The sequence below is a fragment of the Cicer arietinum genome, chromosome 3 (assembly GCF_000331145.2).
Source record: "Cicer arietinum cultivar CDC Frontier isolate Library 1 chromosome 3, Cicar.CDCFrontier_v2.0, whole genome shotgun sequence".
Lineage (NCBI taxonomy): Eukaryota > Viridiplantae > Streptophyta > Magnoliopsida > Fabales > Fabaceae > Cicer > Cicer arietinum.
In genome coordinates this window covers 60,644,886-60,662,883 of record NC_021162.2, presented here as the reverse complement: position 1 = coordinate 60,662,883, position 17,998 = coordinate 60,644,886, and the positions used below count along the sequence as shown (strand labels likewise).

Sequence of the window (17,998 nt, the reverse complement as noted above, 5' to 3'; positions counted from 1 at the left end):
AGTGTCACCTGAAAAAGAAGAAAAAAAAGCATGCAAGAGGTTCATGAACACTAGAAGTTAAAAAGTAACAGATAAATTAAAGACAGGTATGCAATTAATTTAGGAATACAAATAAATAGACACCTATCTGATACTTCAACAAATTTAAAATTTCAGTCTGCACAAAACAAAACAAAATTAAATAAATTTTTTAGCATTTCCCAATATTTAATTACTCAGACTTGTAATTTTCACAAGTATGAAATTGTAAACCCTCTCATACGATTTGTGCACGGAAAGATTATAAACTCTCTCAAAGACACACAACTACCAAGCTCTGAGTACACCCCTAGAACTAGGAGAAGAAAATAAATTAAAATTGGATTCGTATAATATCACCAAGGAACATCGCTATAGCACATATGTTGTAACAAAAAACTAGCTTGCAATTAAAACGTACAGTACAACAAATATTCTTATGCAGGTTGTACATGATTTACTAACAGACCTTGAACCTCCATAGAAAAGTAGGAGACGGCACAGTACTTTGAATGGGTGAAATCATATTCTTCATTGTATCAGAAAGCACAATTTTATTGTAGGACCTTTAGGTCTGCTTCTGCAAAACAAAAAATAATTGGTTAAAAAGAGTGTTGAGACTAAAAGGAAAGTATGACAACATTATGGGGGACAATGCGTAGGGGGTGTGAGGGGAGCTAAACAGAAATATAACTTAAATTCATTAAAGAAGTTTGCACATTCAATCATAAAGGACATTTTTGGCATGGCCTAGAACTTAGCATCTTCCACATCACTGGTGTAGTTCACACTTCACGTATACTCATTATTCATATCAAACAAACACGCACCCAATGCACTATTGGACTTGATAATGAAAAACCGCTGTAAAATTTCTCTACAGAAAGAATCTTTAATTCTATTTAATTTTCAGAGTCCAGATTACATTTCTTTAAATTTTCTTCAAAAGTTGTATAATTTCTTGCTTATAGCTCATTAGCACCTATGTCATTATCAAAATGTAATCCATCCCATCATCAATCTTAGCACAGATTAACACAGCGCAGCCATGAAATCTCCATTAATGCACACTGTGATTGGCTGTATTTAAACTTGTACAGCTAAATTATGTTCGGGAACATTGCGTTGGCCTTTGTCTGTTGCTAAGAACGTGTCTTTAACTTCAGCACAATTAGCATGTGCACTAGGGTTGCACCTTAACGCTAGTGATTTACTACTTGTCATAAAAATTATATAGCATTACTATTAATAACCAACCAGAAATTCCTAATTCAATTAGAGTAATCAATTTTGCCCATACAAACTGGGGTGTTTCAATATGCTTAAACTCATGGAAATAAAAATTCTAAGCTACCAAGTAGAAGGCCCCCTACACTACACATACAAAATCAAAGCATCCCACATGAAAACCTCGAAATTTTAGCATCCACTACAATTGGAGAAAATCCAATTTTTCAATAAATTGTAAATTACACCACATCATAATTAGTGTTGTCAAATAGCCAATATAGTGGCGCTATAGCGCTATAACCTAGCGGAATTTGAATTTATTACTCCGCGATTCGCTGTTTAGGGCAAAGTGTTGTCAAATAGCTGCTATTGCAGCGCTACAGCATTGTAGCATAGCGGAATCAAAACAAAATGTTATTTTCCACTATCCACAATTGACAACACTGACTGGAATTAAGAAAAACCAAACTAAAAATATTCAAAGTCCAAATATTTGACATGCACAGTTTTTTAGTTTTAATCATCTGTTTCCCAGGAGATCGAGCACCACTAATCTAGAATTCTGCTGAAAGGTAAGTAATAAGTAAAGACTGACCAAGAATTGTTTCAGCATTGTTTCAGCAAGGACATGCACAGATACTAATAGGAACAAATCTACTTCCAATTCTTCAACAAATTCCAAAGGTAACTATAAAATAAAAAAAATTCAAACCCAAACAAACACAGCCTTAACAAGCACTATAAATGAATCTCGTCACATAGTACAAAACCATTGCCAGAGGAAAAAACCCACATAAAAGAAACCATCAAAATCCAAAATTGACTATGACCCATCATTCACATAGACCTTATATCTCTAAAATCTCAATCATCAACTTCTGGGCCGAAGCACAAAAAATAAAAAAGAGGGATTGAATCAGATCAGTTACCTGTTGATTCAGTCAGCGTGAGTCCGATCTGAGAATAGAATTATGGGAAGCTTTTAACGACCGCAACATGACAGAAATGAATAATAATAATGATGATGATGATGATGTTGCGTAAATCTCAAAGAATGTTGTTTACTTTAATTGCATTGTTGGCATTAAGATTTGGAGAAAAACAAAAAAAGCGTGGAAGTGGCAATGTTGTTGTTATTTTAACCGCCACTGTTTCTCTGTGTTACCAAAAGATTCATTCGTTCGTTCAACAAATTCAGTACTGAATTCTGAATTGTAAGGTAAGAAGAGAGAGAAGAGAAGGGTTCAGAATTTGATTGTAGAAAGGACAAGGAATGGGTAAAGTGTTTGTAACTGTGACTGTGCTCCTCGAATCTTTTCGTCAGTTTTATTTATTTTTAGCTCAAAATGGAATTATATTTTTTTTTATAATATATGTAATAGTAATAATAATAATTAAATATACATTATTTTGGTTCTAAGAAAATGCTTTTTCTAATTTTTTAATCAAAATTTTTTCTTCTTTTAATTTTACATGTCATTTAATATATTTTAATATAATTTTTTTACCTTGTCAAATAATTCAATGTAATTATAATTCTAAAATTCAATTTAACCAATCCTAACAAATCAAACTTAAACTAATAATCACAGTCTTACTTAAAATTGAATAAAAATATAATAATTAAAATAACAATATTAAATAATAGATTTTTGTCCAAAAAACTTCAAGTTTAATAATAATTTGACTTTAATTGCAGTTGTGTTTCTCTTAATTTTTATTAACTTATTAAATTCTATTTTAAAATCGATAATTTTGATTTTTTTAATCTAACTTTTTAATTAAAAAATACTATGTGATATACTTTAAACAATGTGACATGTGATACACTGATTTATAATGATTAATATTCATGAAATAGCACCGTAAAAATTTAACATTTAATTTCATAAAATTTTCATATTTATAATTTAATTGATGACATATAAATAATTAATACATCTTGACAGTTCTATATCATGAAATCGTATGTCACATCATTTAAAATATGTTAAATTATTATTTTTTAGTTTAAAAATTCGAGTGATTTATAAAAATTGTTAACTTTTAAAATAAAAGGACCAATTTCATAAATCGATAAAAATAAACAAAACTGAAATTAAACTAAATAATTATCGTAATATGAATATTGTTAAATTATAGGCTTAATTGCAGTTTTGGTCCCCCTATTTTAGCTGAATCGCGAAAGTAGTCCCCCATTTTGTTTCTCCCCAGTTCTGGTCCCCAAACCGAATTTTGGTCAAAAACTTGATGAAATTTCATTTTTTAAAGTCGTACTACACAATTTATAATTATAGATTTCAGGTACAATTGTTGCAAATGAGATTTTGAGGCATGATGTGACTTAAATAAATGCAAAAAAAATGAAATTTCATCAAGTTGTGAACCAAAATTCTGTTTGAGGGACCAAAACTGGGGAGAAACAAAATGGGGGGACTACTTTCACGAATCAGCTAAAATATGGGGACCAAAACTGCAATTAAGCCTAAATTATATTATGTATTGATTTTAAACTCTAAAACCTCACAACTACATGCGAGTTTCTTTATCATTTCATTTACAAATTAAAAAAAAAAAAACCCTTAGACTCATTTAAAAAAATATACAGATAGATACATTAATAAATTTCTTTTTTTACAAAAATAAGACTATTTTTAGTATAAGCATATCAAAAGAAGTTTGTAACAATATTTTTTTCAAAAGTAAGATCAACCTATTTCATTAATAATATGCTGGAACATCCACATATAACCAATAACTACTTTATTGATTTATCTCATAACAAATTTAACACAAATTTTTAAAATATAATTAGTGGATAAATATTATAGTATGATATACATCTTCCTTAAAGGTGTTAAAATTTTCCACCACTTTTTTGGAGTTTAATTTAGAATCTACATTTTTCAAATGAGATATGCACGCACTAAAGAACAGGTAAAAAAGTACACTCTCCTCCCATTTTAGAAGAGAAAAAAATATCAAATATTATACAATATCTTGTTATGAAAATAGTCTTCTTTCTAAGAATTGAATTTTTTATTCATAAAAAGAAAATATATATATATATTTACATAAAAAGGACAAAAAAAATTAAATAAGAGCAAAGAATAATCCGAAACAGAACAAACTCCTCTATAATCTTTATTGAAAAGTAAATTAATACTAGTAAAAAAATATCTAACGTAACAAAATAATATTATGTCATATCTAACAACACAAAATAATATTATATATGTTCAACAAAAATACTTGTTGTAATTTTAGTTCTAACCTAAATTTTTTTGCCCCAAAAATAATAACTTGACATTTTTGTATCAAAAATATATTTAAATAACATAACATTAAATATGTTTTTCTAAAAGGATGTACATCAGAAAAAAAAATGTTTACATTTATCCAATCATCAAATATTAAAATACTATATTTAAAAGATTAAGATGATTTACTAAAAGATGATTTATGAAGTTAAAAAAAAATTCATTTATTATTTTTAATCTCTGAAAATAAAAAATTGTACTATATTTATGGGGAGTAAAAGTTTAATTAAACATAAAACCCCATTAAACCTTCACCTTTCTTTCTCCTATCAAAGTAGGCGCAAATCAAAAGTTGAAGAGGTAGCTATGGCGAACCCAGAAGCAAAGCTCGAAACTTTCTTGCATTGGCTACAGGTTTGTTAACATCATTTGTAATTTAAGACCTAAGGACAAATATATTAAGCTTTGATACCATTCTACGCTGAATTTTCAAAATGGTTTCCTTTGGCTAGTTTTGAATTTTGATTTGGTCTTGAATTCTCAGGCAAATGGGGTGGACCTCCGAGGTTGCAATATCAAGTACTGTGATTCCAGAAAAGGGTTTGGCATTTTCTCTGATAAAGATGTTTCTGATGGTAATAATTATAATGTATTAATATCAATATGAATACATTTTGTTTGTGTTGGAGTTATTACTTGTTAGCATATAATATTGTTTTGTTGTTTTGGATTGAAGATTATATGCAATTCTCTGTGAAGCACTAATACAGATACTGAACACAAGACTGACACTAGAGTACTAGACACCCGTAATAATTATAAAAAAAAGAGTGATTGAGTCTAAGTACATGTCTTAGTGTTGTGTCACATCACAGCCTTCGATCTAAGGTGTCGGTGCTGCATTAGACAATTTTAATAATTCCTTTTTGTTGTAATATTGGATACTGAAAATTCTCATATTTCCTATATAGCAACAAAAAAAAAAATCTTCAGCAAACAGAAAAAGTTTGAGATGCTAATTGCCAAGTGTTCTTATGTGAATCAATTTTTACCCTGAATAATGTTTATAGCTCTGTGCCTTACTTTTTGAAAACAAAGAAAGTAATTTTGTTTTCTTTGAAAAAAGGGGTTCTGTTGGTTGTTCCACTAGAGTTAGCAATTACTCCAATGAGAGTGTTGCAAGATCCGTTTCTAGGACCAGAATGTAGAGCATTGTTTGAAGAAGGAGATGTAGATGACAGGCTCTTAATGATGCTGTTATTGACTGTGGAGCGTTTGCGTAAGGATTCTCTATGGAAGCCGTATGTATGGTTTATTTTGTTTTACTCAATGGTTCAGAACTTCAGATTGTGTTGTTGGGAGTTTCACTCACCTGTGGAGAGGCTGAAATTTAATCAGGTACCTTGATATGCTTCCAACCACTTTTGGAAATACACTTTGGTTTAATGAAGAGGAACTTCAAGAGCTAAGAGGAACAGCGTTATATCGTGCGACTGAATTACAGGTAATATATGATGATGGAACTCATCTTTTGATACCATTTCTGGCATTAACTTGTTGCCATCGTATTTAGCAGTATTTGATAACTGTCTTATCTCGCAGAAGAAAAGCCTGGTGAATTTATATGAAACTAAAGTGAAGGATTTAGTGAAGAAACTTTTGACTCTTGATGGAGATTCAGAGACGTATGTGCTGGGTTTATTCGTAATTGACATAGTTTGACATTATTGAAATTTTGACATCTTAAGAGTTTACAATCGAGAACTGCAGTTTTGAAAGTATAATTTACTAGTTATAATTCACTGCTTACTTTATATGAAAACCATTATTGAACTAAGAATTATGTGGATGTGCTATATGATGTTACCTTCCCAACAGCATTCAGGATGATGAATTGAAATGCGCTTTCTAGATTTTGTTTTTAAACAGAAATTTTCAAATTTTAGCTAAATTTTAAACGTACATTAACAATGGTTCTCTTGTGTGTGGCCTGATTTTCCAGTGAGGTGTGCTTTGAAGATTTCCTTTGGTATGTACTTCTAGTGAACTTGTATATGAATATGGCTTCAACTAAATTCTTGGAGCTTGATATCCGACTTGCATTCACGCTAGGGCAAATTCAGTATTTTGGAGCCGTGCTTTGAACATTCCAATGCCCCGTTCTCATGTATTTCCAGAAATGCAAGATGTTCATCAGAATTGCACTCCAAAAGCTGATGAAAAAGGTTAGTCAATCTCTCTCTCTCTCTCTCTCTCTCTCTCATTTAACTAGTTTCTTGTGAAAATTCTCTCCTGTGATGTATCCAATGGAGGGGTCACCTCACCGTTTATTATTTGTCTGAATTTGAGATAAAACTGATATTTTAATAAGGAAGTTTAATTGCAGGAAGCCAGGTTACAAATCCTGACGATCTAACCGAGGAAACGACACATAACACAGAGCAAGGAGACACTGTTTGGGTTGAGGGTCTTGTCCCTGGCATTGACTTTTGCAACCATGGTAAATTGTTGCTTAAAGCTCTGACATTTTCACTACACCGCGTGCTTTGAAAATACATGTTTTTTCATTGATTGGGATCTCTTTTCTCCCCTTTACCAAACACTTCATAAATTTTGGTCATTGATTTCATGTTCTGCATCAAAGTCCCTACGATCAAACAGCTGATTTTTGTATGCATAATTGCATATACATGCATGTCTGGATTTGTGCCAGGCTAAATTATTTTTCTTGCCATATATGGTAGATATATCAAATCAAATGCCTCATGAGAATATTTGATTTACCTTGATTACATGGCCAATCAGATCTGAAGCCAATAGCAACATGGGAAGTTGATGGAACTGGCTTAACAACACGAGTTCCTGTATCAATGTATCTTCTTTCTGGTAACATTCTTTTTGTCCATTTTCAGTCTCGTACTTGCCTTTGATGTTCTACTAGTTAATAGTATTAAATTTGTAACTTCTTTCATTTTGGTTTCACACCTTCATCCTCTCCATTTAGGTAGTTTCATAAAATAGAATATCATGAAACTGTTCCCCTTTAATTCATTGTTTTCTTGATTGTAAAGCTGCTCAAAGTCCCTTGCAGATTGGTCGAGAAATTTCCATTAGTTATGGCAACAAGGGAAATGAGGTACTTTATATTGATTATCCCATGATTAGGAAAAAAGCCATTTTCCTATATAATACATTTTATGTTCTATAATTTACTTTTCTCTTGTTTTGATTTAACACTGTTGAATGAGTGAGAGAAGAGGCATAATACTGTGAAACCGTGTCTCAAGTTCAACTATATAGCGCAGTCAATTTTGTATAGGCTCAACGCTCAAGGCAATAAATACAAAATAAATGTAGAATATTTTTTCCTAATAATGTGATATGATATGCCTATACAACAAAATATAAAGTTGCTAATACATTTTCAACAAACACCAATAACTTATGAAGCTATCATAGAGGCATGCAAGGGAAACATAAGGCTTATCATATGAGTTTTTAATGTGCCCAATACTGATTCAGTGCCTTGTTGGCTGTTTATTCAAATTGCAGGAAGGAAAAGTTTAATAGAATTGGATACATAATTTACTGGTCAATAAACTTCCATCGAGGCATTGCATCATACACAAGGCCTTTAAGCTTATTTGACTCAACATATGAAATTTTTTATACTTGTATATTATATTTTATTACTAACTAAATGCATGATCCCAAGTGGAGCTTCTGTTCTATTGAAGGTTGATGTACAAGTTACTTTGAAGCTTATTTCAAGTCTTACATGGTTTCCATATTTTTCCACTTGATGCAGGAACTTCTGTATCTGTATGGTTTTGTCATTGATGGTAACACAGATGACTACCTCATGGTAATGGCTTACCCTTGTATCTTGTGCACCAAGAGTAAAATTTCTACTTAACATTTTAATTCAATTCCTTAGTTGTTTCTGTTGGCATTATTCAGTTTATGTTGTCCCTCAGGTCCATTATCCAGCAGAAGCAATAAATACTATTCCTTTTGCAGAGTCTAAAAGTCAGCTTCTTGAAGTGCAGGTATGCCAATAATTTTTCTTCAACTTTACACAATTCTTTTAAGAAATAGAATATGATTTATTTCACCAATTTAATATTATATATTGTTTTAAAGCTCTCCCTTATGTAACTTCACTTTCTGTGTTTTTCTGGGTTTGTGATTACAGAAAGCTGAAATGAGATGTCTTTTACCCAAAACTCTGCTGGATAATGGATTTTTTCCATTAGGCACCCAAAACAGTGGAGAAAATAACAAGTGCAACCGAGTTTGTAACTATAGTTGGAGTGGTCAACGCAAGATTCCATCTTATGTAAACAAGCTTGTTTTTCCTGAGAAATTTATGGCTACCTTGAGGGCCATAGCCATGCAAGAGGATGAGCTTTTCAAGGTTTCCTCAATGCTAGAAGAGGTACAGTTTGTATGCAACATTTTTCTTCATATTTCTCTGATTGGATAAACAGTTTAATTAACCGCTTATAGCATAAATGTTGACCATATAAGTGCCTATGTATAAGCTATTTCTATAACAAAAGATAAAATGAAGTCAAACTCTTTTCATATAAACTATCATGGATATTTTAAGGAAATAAGTTCAAAACAGATTATATACATGTCATAAGTTGTTTTCATAAGCTCTCCTAAATAGTCTCACAGATGTTTGTGAGTAGGTCGGGTCAATTAAGTCAATCCATACAGGTCCTACTATCCTACTCTCTGTTTGCTACTTGACATGTAAAATAGTCTGCTTTTCGCCATGGGGACAGCATATGAAAATTGTATGATGCATTTCTCTTTTGCAGACAAAAGAATATACTTGGCATTTATATTTTGATTTGAATTGTTTATTTTCAATTTCATCAGAATTCCACATTAATACAATTTTTATTCTTTCACATAAAGCTTGCTGGTCCTGAAGGGGAAAGAGAGTTATCAGATATAGATGTCCAATCAGCAATATGGGAGGTTTGCGGTGATTCTGGCGCTTTACAAGTGCTAGTTGATCTTCTTCATGTCAAGTGAGTGCCTGAAATATTTTTGATGTCCTAATACTACATGCATACTTCTGATTGGGACTTGATTTTACAAATGAAGTTGAATGTTGTTTTTTTATATCCGATGTGCCATTTCATATATTGAGGAAATAAAGGACAAATTAGAGCACCAACATTGATGTATCTTATGTGCAATGCCTAATTGATTTCACTGCATTTCAGGCTAATGGATCTTGAAGAGCATTCTGGAACAGAGGAAAGTGACTTTGAATTGCTCAAGAAGGCTCTTATCATTGATAACCAGGAAGATAACAAACAGTATGCAATTAGAAATCTTCACTCTTGCAATTTACAACACAATTATCAAATTTGATTTTAACACTATGCATTGCACTTTCTAATACCTTTGTCTTAATTTCCTTTGATCAGAATGGCAAATGATTCAGAGGAAACAAAGTTGATGACTAGAAACAAATGGTCTGCTATAGTATATAGGCGAGGTCAGAAGCAGCTAACTCGATTATTCTTGAAAGAAGCAGAACATGCTCTGCAGTTATCAATGACTGAAGAGATGAGTGTTCCTTGATAACCATGTCACATTGTAAAGTCCTCTTTCTTGTTACCTGATCTTTAGTCCAAGTTAGATTTTACTCATTGTCATTTTCGTTCTTAGACTTAATCATTTTTACCAGTTTACATTATTATTGAAAGTGTTATTCCAATGGAAAGTTGATTCTGAAAACTTTATGTAACATCTTATTCTTCTTATACTCTATTTGGCACGCCCTTAAAAAAAAGAGGTTGAGAATGAGGTTTTTATGATAAATAATATGGATAAGCTATTCTTGTTATACCAAACTAATGTTACCTAAAGAGTTTGAATTTTCTTGATTATTTCTTCACTTTCTGTGGCTCCTTTGACTATTAAGTATTAAATAAACTCAGAAATGCCAAATCTATGACCCTCATCCATTGTATGGAAATAGATTCATATATGAATCTCACATTCAGAAATTCAACTGATATTGCCTCCAACCATCACCACAAAATTGATTAGCAACCATACATCAGATTTTTGAAAATTAGCTATATATGTTAACATATACTAAGTTTCAAGTGCATTTATAACCTGCCTAAAAGATAGATATTAGACATGTACAAAATTTGGACAAAAAGAGTCCTCAGAAAGGATGCTATTGCCAATCATTCCCTATTATCTTTCATGCTACTAATTCTGCTATAGTTTATCAACCTTCTAGTCCTGCAACGTGCTTTAGCAACCATCCTACTAAATAAGCAGCAGCTGCAGCTATGACACCACTAAAAACAGTGATGGCTGTGGTGAACATCATGTTTTGACCAGCAATTCTTGCCCTTGCCACTCCAAGAAGAGCTAGACCAAGTGCAGAAACAAGGCAAGCACTAACAAACTTAACCAAATCACTGTCTGTAAATGGTATAAGAATGATGAAAGAGAGCAGAGGTATTGAGCCAAACACCATGAAGGATGCAAAAGTGATTAAACCATTCTTCCATGGCTTCGCTTCTTGGTCTGCTGGTAGCATTCCTTTGTCAGCTACCATTTTTTGGTCCACCAATATGTCATTGTATTTTGTAAATATGTTCACAACCTTGCACCAAAGTAAAAAAAAATGTTCATAAGTTGTTTTTAGTTTATTTTCATTTTTAAAGATAATTTATGAAAACAGTTTATATCTTATATATGTAAGAGTTTGACTTTATTCTACAGGCATTTAATCATGTCAATATTTGAAACAAGACACCATTTTTTCCTAGTGAGATCCAAATGGTGTTTTATCATACATACCGTGGTTGCGTCATCGTAGTCCATCCCAAGAGATTGATAGTATCTTACTAACTCTCTTTGTTCATCTTCCCTACCATTCAAAACATCCCATTCTGTCACTCTCCTTTCCTCAATGACCACATCGCGCTCGGAGCTAGCAGACACTATGTCTCCAAACCCCATTGATATTGCATCTGCTACTAGGTTTGCAAATCCAAGAACCAACACATTCCCTGCATGCAAAGAGTAGCACATAAGTTACAATAACATGCATCCTTCCATATATAAATTGTCTGTTATATTGGCATCAATGGCATGAGAATCAGTATTGTATGAAAATTTTGTCGGTTGCACATGCACCAACAGCAAATTCAATTTTTTTTTTTTTTTTGAAAAGGACAACATGCTGCACCATCGTACCATAGTATCATAGCACTAAAAATCATTTTCCTCCAATACTTGAAAAAAGGCCTTTCATGTTCAAGTATTTAACCGGGACCACAGCTTGAATCTCAATCACGGCTTTGTGTTTTTGTTTTATTTTTCGTTCTTTTTATATAAAAACATTTTGATAAAAAAAACTTTCTGGTTTCTTGCCCATATACAGACTACAGAAGCACTCAAACTCATGTGCAAATATATATTTCTCTCTCGAGACTCACAACTCATGCATACACATTTTTTTGTCCTAACCCCAGTTCTCATGACAAAGAGTTTTAGTAATCCAAAATTCAACTAATAGATAAGGAAAGTTTAATATAAAATTGTTTCAAACCACGATTCAAACTCAAGGTTTTCTGATTAATTCATTCTTAATTGAAATTTATTAATCACTTGATTCTCGATTCACAGGTGATACACATAAAATCAATAATCATATAAATATTTATGCTTATTAGACTTTGATTCAAGTACCATTTTATTTGTTTGAAAAAAGAAAATGAATAATTTTAATTTGAAAAGAGGTAAATTAGAGTTAAAGAGGAAAACACAAATATACCAGAAGAACTACTGCTAGCTGAGATTGAAGAAATGAGAGAAAAGCAAGTGATAATAGCATCAAGTCCTCCATAAACTATGCTCTTCACATATCCTCCTTTCCAAGGTTCTTTTGGCCTCTCACTGTAATTTCTTTCTAAATCATCAACTTCCTCCACCACTTCATGGAGGAGTCTTGTGGTGCTATTGCCACCCCTCTCACTCATTACCACTAATATTTTTTTATTATTAAATTTTGGAACTTTTTGGTTATGGTAAATTATGGCAAGAAGGATATTCTTGTTAATGTTGTAACTTTTTCAGTTTTCACAGTGATGGAGTACAATTTTATCTTTTCCTTTTTGATTGTTTACGTTTATCAAAGTGTCACTTTGCATGTCAATGCAGAAACACGTAACCAATGAGTGCATATTTTCTTTTTATGTATTTAGGGAACGTTGTTGACACGTTTATGTGAATGAATGAGCTGACCACATGCCCACCGTTCTTAGCTGTAAACTACTGGCTACTATTTTCTTTCTTCTTTACATGTAACACCTATTTCATCGATCTACACAAGTTAAACATCATTTTCAGATATCACACAATTGCATAATTTGTATTTTGATCAATAAATTATTATAATTTATTTTTTTATAAAAAATTTATAGTGAAGAGATTATACCCCAATAAATACTTACAAAAAATTATATATGTCTTACTATAATAATATTAGTTAACAGGACACAAACCCATTATAGTTTGGATTCTTTCAAGTTAATACATTGCGTAAAATATAATGTTGAAAAAATGGGTGCATGTTTTTTATTTATAAAGTTTTGATTAAATGTCCTTATATAAGTTCAGAGAAAACTATTTTGGTCCCTGAATTTTTTTTTATAAAATTTATTTATATTCTATAAGTAGTAGAAATTTGCATCCAAACTTAAAATTCATCGAGGGATTAATCTCGAGTTATGTAAGACCACAATGAGTGGTAAAACTCTCAAAAGTTCGTTGCTGCATTTATAAGGCTGAGTGTTGACATTATTTATAATATATTGTGACTAATCACGTTTTGAAGTATGTAAAAGAATTTATATCTAAGGCATTCAATAAAAAATTAATATATTGAACATCAAATTACTTTTTTTTCCTGTAACATGATATGAAAATGACAAAGAAAATACGAACTTTAAAATAATGACAGAAAATAAAAAAAAAAATTGCATTAACATTTAAGCTAAACCAAGGGCCTCCTTTCATCATCATTTTCTCCTACAGAATCTGACATTGTCCCCAACTCTTCATCACCAACAGTAGATTTTGTCCTACTGTCTCTAGGAGAAGAATTTAAGGCTCTCTTGGAAATTGTAGGTTTGTTTTCTGGCAACATCTTCAATGTGATTCCCATAGCTATAAGTATTAGTCCACTCCCATGTTGTTCTGTTAATGGTTTTGTAAATATCAAGTATGATAGTAGTAATGTCACTGCCTTTCTTGCTGTTGTTATCTGTGTGATAGAATTCAATGAATTGAAAATAAGTTAAGATCACATACATGATGTGACAAAAGTTGAAATCTCATCTCATATATGTATAGCTATAAGTATTACACCAATTTTTAATGATTTAACTTAAGGTTGTGCCAAATCAACTTTCATTAATCATGTGGTGGTTAGATTTAAGTGGTTAATAAGTTTTAATTAAAGTGGAATCAATCAGAAGTACCAAATTCGATTCCTAACTAAAACAATCTTTGATTAGATTTTATTTATCTCTGCCTAAATTCTAAATTATCAGGGCTCATTTCTCTTTAGAATCAAAGGGTATTTTAAAGTCTTAGCCTTCTGGTTCCTAAGAGAAATGGACCCTAATAATCCAGAGTTTGACCTGGAGGAAAATAAAGTCTGACCAATGATTATTACAATTAGGATTTAAATTTGAGTTCTCCTAAATAATTCGTCCTTAACTGAACCACGTTAACCACTCGAGTCCAACCACTTTGTTCAAGAATCAGGGACGGACGATTAAGACTAAAATAATCAACTATTTGATGAAATTCAAGTCTTTAATATGTAAAAAGGGTAACGGTTTGGATATTTAATAGCATTTATGAAACACAAGATGTTTGTTTTTTCATATAGGAGACTTATTAATTAATGTTAGGTGCCGTATAGTGGTCCAAACTGACATACTGAGATGAGGAAAAGCTTGTGATGGTAATTTACCATGGCTGTTGTGGCAGCACCAAAAATGGCAATGAGGGATAGGACAGAGACTTGGCCTATAAATGTTGCCATTGCTTCAAAGACTAACACACCATACACATAGGGATGCTGCAAGGACAAGAAAAGTGTGATTTTATTGATAAGAAAAGAATAATAAATTAGTATAGTAAAGGAGCTGTTTTATTCCAAATTTACTTCTGAACATGAAGTCCATGCTTTGAATAGTTCTCCTGTAAAAAGCATAGGTGGGATTAAGAAAGGTAATCCAACTACAGTTGAGCAAAAGAGCATCTCCATCTGTGATAACAACAACAAAAAGGTATTAGAATTTCAAACGCCGCTAGTATACTAACAGAAAAATCAAGTGATTTATAAACTTCAGTTAAAGTCGAATCGTTCAGAAAGAAACAGAGTTCAAATCCTAATTGGAATAATCATTGACCAGACTTTACTAACCTCCCGACCTAACTCTGATTACTAGAGCTCATTTCCCTCGAGAAAATAAGGGTTGAGACGAAAATAAAGTATACTAACGGAAAAAGTTGAGTTATAGACAAAGAGTTAATGAAGACAAACATGAAATCCATTTCTAATTTCTAATCTTAAGTGTTTCTAAGACGTGAAAAAAATTTGAGATCAATTTCATTTTTTCGATCAATAATTCAAATTTTCAAATGAGTTAAATAATCACAAATTTGGCATAAAAATGAATACACTTGTTGGAAAAGCAAAGAGATCATTAGGAAGTGATGGAAAAATCACCTGTGTGGTATCAGGATTCATAGTAAAGATTGCTTCTTGAAGATTTCCAAGAAAAGAATCCATAACCAAAGCACCAGTTATCATAACAACACCAATGACACTGAAATTTGGTGATGTTTGTGCATCTGCTAGTGTGAATAGGATCAATCCAACTACCAAGAGTATTGCAGATAAATATTCATGCATTGGATACTTCCTTCTCAGACCAGGAATAAAAGCACCCATTATCATCACTGGCAGAACCTGTCGAATCAAAAATTCATCTATTATAATGGAATAATCAATGTTCATTAGCTATATAAACATGCACAGTTTGAATAGCAAAAAACACGTTATAGTGTCTAAGTGTCAATTTTGGTTTTTGCAATGACAAAAATTGATATTGTAAAATTGATTTTAGTTAGAAGTTGGTTGAATGTAACTTAGTTTAATTTTGGATACTTGACGTAAAAGTGAGTTGAACAATAAATTTAAGGGTAAAAATCACGTTTTAAATAAAAAACTACAAATCCTAGATTCAAGTTAGAATCAATTTTAGAGACAAAATCAATTACAGTCGACATGTCAAAACCAATATTATATGTTCAAAACCGTGAAACCAAACAAACACTAAAACATGTCTGCTAACTTAAAGTTACTGAACTGTAAGTTAGATCAAAATTGATGTAAGCACAAAAAGTGAGACATTGTGAATCCATATGTTGCAAACATAACCGATCCAAAACAGTATCCTTCAAAAATGGGTAAAGTAAAGGTAAGTGCCTTATGTGAATTGTACTTTTTCAGTTACCTTTGTGGATTTGAACATAATTTGTGCAGGGTAATTAAGAAAAGCCAAAGATCCCTTTGTTAAGCCATGTGAACCCATTAGTACAGCAGAGAGCTTCACATAGGTTTTCCATGGGTTCACCATTTGCTTGCTTGTGAAACCTTGGAGATAAATCAGAAAGAGGTAAACAAATCCTTGAATAAATGTGAAGTACCAACCATAGCTGAAAAAACAAAACCAAAATCACCAATTTCAATATGAACTTTTCCATTGAAAGCTAAAAATCAGAAACAAATAAAACAGTAACAAGGTATGATGAAATTCACCTAAAATGGAGCCTGTTATACACATATTCCTGAAAATTAGGCAAATGAGAAAAACAATTAGTACCAAAGATCATATTATTACTAATTGGAAAATAATAACTTCACACATGAAAAAAAAATTAATGAAATATTTTGGAGTTTTTTTTAACTATGTTCTTCATCCTGAAAAATTAATATTTAAGCTATTGATCATGAACAATAAATAAATAAATAAAAGGGGGGAAATAAATGTTGAAGAAATTTATCAAAATCAAACAAAACAAAATTGAATTTAACCCCTTTCTACACACACAAAGAAACAAAAATAACACTAAAAATTATGTTTTTCTTATTGCTTTACTATATTTCAGCAACCCAATTGCAGAAAAAACAAAGATTACATAAACCAAACAAAAAAGAATTCAAGAAAATAAAAAAGAAAACATAGTATGTGTACTAAGCTATACCTCACAGATGCCATTAACAAGATATCCAAAGAAGAATCCAGATGAACAAATGAGGAATTGTTGCCATCTGGGTCTGTCAGAGAGTGAAATTCCAAACAAACTACGACCTTGTTCTTCCTTCTTCATCTTTTTTTCATTACCATTCACCACCCCTTCCTTTTTTTTAATCTATTCAAACTCCAATTTTGGCACCAACCCAAAATCCAAATCAACAAAAAGATTATATTTTTGAAACTTTGAGCAACATTTTAGGCTAAAATCTTTGCATGTTGACTCCAGCAACCCAGAGAAAAAGAAGAGATATTTTTTTGGTGGCACAAAGTGGAAACTTGTTTGATTAGTCTAAGCATATATTTTATGCATGGAACGTTTTAGAGAGAGAAAGTAAGAAGAGAGAGTGTGTCTTTGTGTTTGTGTTTGTGTGAGTTTGTGTTGTTACAAAAGAATTTAAGGTGTATTGTGAATGTGTTTGTGAAATGGTGATTCTACGCAAAGGTGGAATTAATATTTTGATCAAAAAGGAAAGTATTTAATTTTTGATATTTTGATCAAAAAGGAAAATATTTAATTTTTTATATTCATTGCAAACGTCTTTGATATTTGTTCAACAACCTGTTTGATACTTTTTTATCAAATAAAAAAATAGGAAAGTAAATATTTTATTTTGGTAAACATGTATTTGATTTTTCAGTATTATTAATTGAATATAAAATTTAATATAAAATAAAATATAAATATAGTATCGTATAAAATATATAAAATAGAGTTATATTTATATTTTTATTTTATTTTATATTCAAATTATTTTTGAATTTTTTAATTAAGGAATTCAATTCACTTATAAGAGCACTTATGTCATGCGAAATACATGCATATATTTATGTTTTTTGTTTTTGTTTTTTAACTTCTTACTAAACCAAACTTTCATTAATATATACGGGGTTAGGGGCTATTTAGGTGGAGTCCTTTAAGTTTTTAATTTTTGTTATAGCTGAATATGATGTTGAATTAATGGGGAGGTTTAGAAATACTCTATTTTCAAGGTTATTGTAATATTTTCTCAGTTTTCAGTATCAGATATTTGATGTTTTAAGTATTTTATTTATGTTATCAGATATTTAATATTTTAAGTATTTTATTTATATTTTAAA

General features: G+C 31.1%; 4 protein-coding genes across 5 annotated transcripts in view; 1 reads left to right on the top strand and 3 right to left on the bottom strand.

The window, feature by feature from the left end:
* LOC101491317 (uncharacterized) overlaps positions 1 to 596 on the bottom strand; it is a 7,136-nt gene extending 6,540 nt beyond the window's left edge. Inside the window, exon 1 of the mRNA XM_073366720.1 lies at positions 486 to 596. Within this exon, the coding sequence (XP_073222821.1) occupies positions 486 to 553 (68 nt within the window). The 5' untranslated portion in view covers positions 554 to 596. The remainder of the gene's footprint in view (positions 1 to 485) is intronic.
* A 4,198-nt stretch (positions 597 to 4,794) lies between these two features.
* On the top strand, positions 4,795 to 10,431 carry LOC101491003 (ribosomal lysine N-methyltransferase set10). Of its 2 annotated transcripts, XM_012713651.3 has the most exons (16): positions 4,795 to 4,922; positions 5,053 to 5,143; positions 5,635 to 5,809; positions 5,907 to 6,012; positions 6,111 to 6,193; positions 6,511 to 6,537; positions 6,621 to 6,733; positions 6,895 to 7,008; positions 7,314 to 7,394; positions 7,580 to 7,644; positions 8,317 to 8,373; positions 8,486 to 8,557; positions 8,704 to 8,946; positions 9,438 to 9,553; positions 9,752 to 9,847; positions 9,959 to 10,431. In XM_012713651.3, the coding sequence occupies exons 1-16, from the start codon at positions 4,875 to 4,877 to the stop codon at positions 10,113 to 10,115; spliced, it is 1,644 nt and encodes a 547-aa protein (XP_012569105.1). In that variant the 5' UTR covers positions 4,795 to 4,874; the 3' UTR covers positions 10,116 to 10,431. The 2 variants fall into 2 exon arrangements, with proteins under 2 accessions (XP_012569105.1, XP_027188085.1); XM_027332284.2 differs by lacking the exons at positions 4,795 to 4,922; positions 5,053 to 5,143 and having other exon boundaries at positions 5,681 to 5,813.
* Positions 10,432 to 10,578: 147 nt separating this feature from the next.
* Positions 10,579 to 12,740, bottom strand: LOC101510023 (uncharacterized). Its single transcript, XM_004492967.4, has 3 exons — positions 12,337 to 12,740; positions 11,358 to 11,569; positions 10,579 to 11,160 (listed from the first exon to the last, which is right to left on the bottom strand). Exons 1-3 carry the CDS (start codon positions 12,539 to 12,541, stop codon positions 10,777 to 10,779), a joined length of 801 nt encoding a protein of 266 aa, XP_004493024.1. The 5' UTR covers positions 12,542 to 12,740; the 3' UTR covers positions 10,579 to 10,776.
* A 678-nt stretch (positions 12,741 to 13,418) lies between these two features.
* Positions 13,419 to 17,270, bottom strand: LOC101490685 (UDP-galactose/UDP-glucose transporter 2-like). Its single transcript, XM_004492633.4, has 7 exons — positions 16,848 to 17,270; positions 16,402 to 16,430; positions 16,097 to 16,298; positions 15,307 to 15,549; positions 14,740 to 14,841; positions 14,545 to 14,652; positions 13,419 to 13,827 (listed from the first exon to the last, which is right to left on the bottom strand). The coding sequence occupies exons 1-7, from the start codon at positions 16,971 to 16,973 to the stop codon at positions 13,558 to 13,560; spliced, it is 1,080 nt and encodes a 359-aa protein (XP_004492690.1). The 5' UTR covers positions 16,974 to 17,270; the 3' UTR covers positions 13,419 to 13,557.
* Positions 17,271 to 17,998: the final 728 nt, after the last annotated feature.